This window comes from Mytilinidion resinicola, assembly GCF_010093595.1.
Source record: "Mytilinidion resinicola strain CBS 304.34 unplaced genomic scaffold BDZ99scaffold_22, whole genome shotgun sequence".
Taxonomy (NCBI): Eukaryota; Fungi; Ascomycota; class Dothideomycetes; order Mytilinidiales; family Mytilinidiaceae; genus Mytilinidion; species Mytilinidion resinicola.
This window is the reverse complement of record NW_022985458.1, coordinates 593,218-595,673: the sequence shown is the minus strand read 5'-3', so window position 1 is coordinate 595,673 and position 2,456 is coordinate 593,218. Positions and strand designations below refer to the sequence as shown.

The following is a 2,456-nucleotide window of genomic DNA, read 5'->3' as shown; positions in this document are numbered from 1 at the left end:
TAGATAGGTGTATACTCGGGTTGTAACAGCTACAACCTAGGATCAACAACTCATACGGTTCACGGTCACCTACGTACAGGCACTCCCCCCCTTTTCTCTCTCCTTGATTCTCGTTCTTTGATTGGTTGCTACTAGCGCGCACTCAGCGTGGCGAGGCCCTCTGTTCAGCTACACCAGGGTCCTCTCAGCTGTGTCCATTCCTTTCAGCTGGCCTCTATTCAGCTGAGCTGATAAGACCTAGGGGGTGGGCCATTTCCTATTAGTATATATTCGGCCCGTACGGCCACTACAAGACAGGCAGAGTTCACATCAATTTCAACCTGAGTTGTATACGCCTTTATAAAGTAATAGCTATCAAGCAATGAAAGTCAAAACTTATATTCGAGTAGCTTAGCGGCACCCTTGTAACCCCTATTACCTCTTTTGCCCCAAACATTGCTGCCATCCGCGATGCCTGCTATGTTAAATTCGCCGCCGGCAGTATAGTAGTGAGGCTCTAAAGCTTTAATAAGACCCTCATAAGTATTAGGAGTGATAAGAGCTCGATAGTGGTGCTGGGGAAGGATTTCTGTTACGCCATGAAAGGAGACTCTCCGCAAATCAGGCGCGAAGGCGACGATGCGAGCGTAACTTTTAGGTTGGAGGTGTTCTAAGTGCTCAGGAGAAAAGTGAGGGATCAAAAATACCTTTCAAACCCCCCTCCCCTATTTTATTTACTAGCCGCTTCGTGTCCGATGAGACTAGCTCGAGCGTATTGCGTACCTTTCCTCATCCGCCAGTCCCAGCTCCGCCCGACTGTTCGATAACGTGGCTGTAGCTCGATGGACATGAGGCGAAATCGTAAGGCAGCCTTTTCTGCACGCCCTACGAAAAAATATGCCCTACAATTTGGAAACCGGTTTCGACGGTATAAAACTAGTTTAAGAGAACAAAACTTCAACTGTACTGCCAAGTGCAGCACTCGCTATAAAGATGAAGCTTTACCAGGTCCTCCATACGAAGCGGCATCCTATAAACGATTCGAACAGGCTCGCAAAGCTCGAGGAAATGATGAACGGATATATCATGACTAAGATTGGATTAATTGACGATGAATTTGTGGACTTTGGAAATCGTGAGCGGGATATGAAGGCCACGATCCAAGAAATGCGAAAAGAAATTCGGGCACTTCAGGCCAGTCACAAGAAATGTCACTGCCGTGTTTGAAATGGTCTAGGCTATACATAACGCCCCCCCCCCCCTAGGTGGCGGAAGGGCTTCTCGCCACCCAGGGACGGACTTTACTGTATTACAACGCTTTTAATTATGCTGTCGATTATTCCTTTTAGACCATCTAAGGTGCTTCCCTAGGTCGCGAGAAACCCCACGTGCTGAGAATTTTTTTCGTTCAGATGTCTCAAGTCTTTCCTCATAAGCCTATGAAGTTATAGCCAATATAACGTCCGTCCCTGGGTGGCGCAACACACACTGTGCCGCACAATATAAGGGGTACATGGACTTCAAACAACTCAAGCTCTCTGCACACATCGATATTTCCCATAACATTGTATAAGTTGTTTGCTGTGGCCATCCTAGAGCCCTTGGAACCTCTCCGACGGAAAAATTACGTTTGCATCATTGCCTTCCCGCCTGATTTGTAGAGAGCCTTCTTTTATAGCGTAACCGAATTCCGTCGCCACAGCACCACTATCAATCTCCCATCACTCCTAATGCTCATAGAATGGCCTTATCCGAGCCTTAGAACCTCGCTACCATACTGGGAATTTGTCATCGGCCTTGTGGCTGCTGTCGCACGCAAGTTCATGCAAGATCGCTACCCTGGTCGGTACTTCGGGTCGGAAGTAGTTACTAATCCAGCTAGGACACAACAGCCCCGCACGTCTGACATAAGCATTGTGGTGTAATTTACTTATGTCATCCAGCAAGCCAAGCTTGTGGCTGTGAGCTGCGGCTCGGCCGTCCTCCCTGCTAGCGGTAGCGACATAATGTACCACACTATTGTTCTTACCGCTGTTATAACCTATAAGTATGCTTTTGCATCTTGCTTTAACTATAATACTAGACTGTGACTGTGAAATTCATTAGGAAGTAGCATCAACTTTAAATTAGGAATTTATGTTTCATGCTCCCTATTATTGCGCAGTGCATCCAAGATCTTAGCAATACTACAGTACCTATTGCTTGTACGCCCGAAAACTGCTTCAACACTAAAGAGAGCCTGTTCGTATAAACCCTCTGCTTTCTGCGTTCTACCAGTCTGCTGGAAGAGAACTGCCATATTCTGAGCTGTGTTAAGTGCTGGTATATACGTCTTTACTGCTTCTTGGCCAAGTGCTTTCTCATAGCCTTGCAGCGCTCGCAAGTACATCTTCTCCGCCTCGTCAAGCCGTCCCAGGTCCGCGTAGAGGATGCCCAAGTTGTTGACCGTGTCGAGTGTTGATGTATGGTCTGGTCCC

The 2,456-nt window shown here is 47.3% G+C and overlaps 1 protein-coding gene across 1 annotated transcript; it reads right to left on the bottom strand.

Annotated features, from left to right (window-relative positions):
- Positions 1 to 2,082: 2,082 nt before the first annotated feature.
- Positions 2,083 to 2,456, bottom strand: BDZ99DRAFT_153096 (uncharacterized protein). Its single transcript, XM_033712801.1, has one exon. It carries the CDS (start codon positions 2,366 to 2,368, stop codon positions 2,114 to 2,116), a length of 255 nt encoding a protein of 84 aa, XP_033571441.1. The 5' UTR covers positions 2,369 to 2,456; the 3' UTR covers positions 2,083 to 2,113.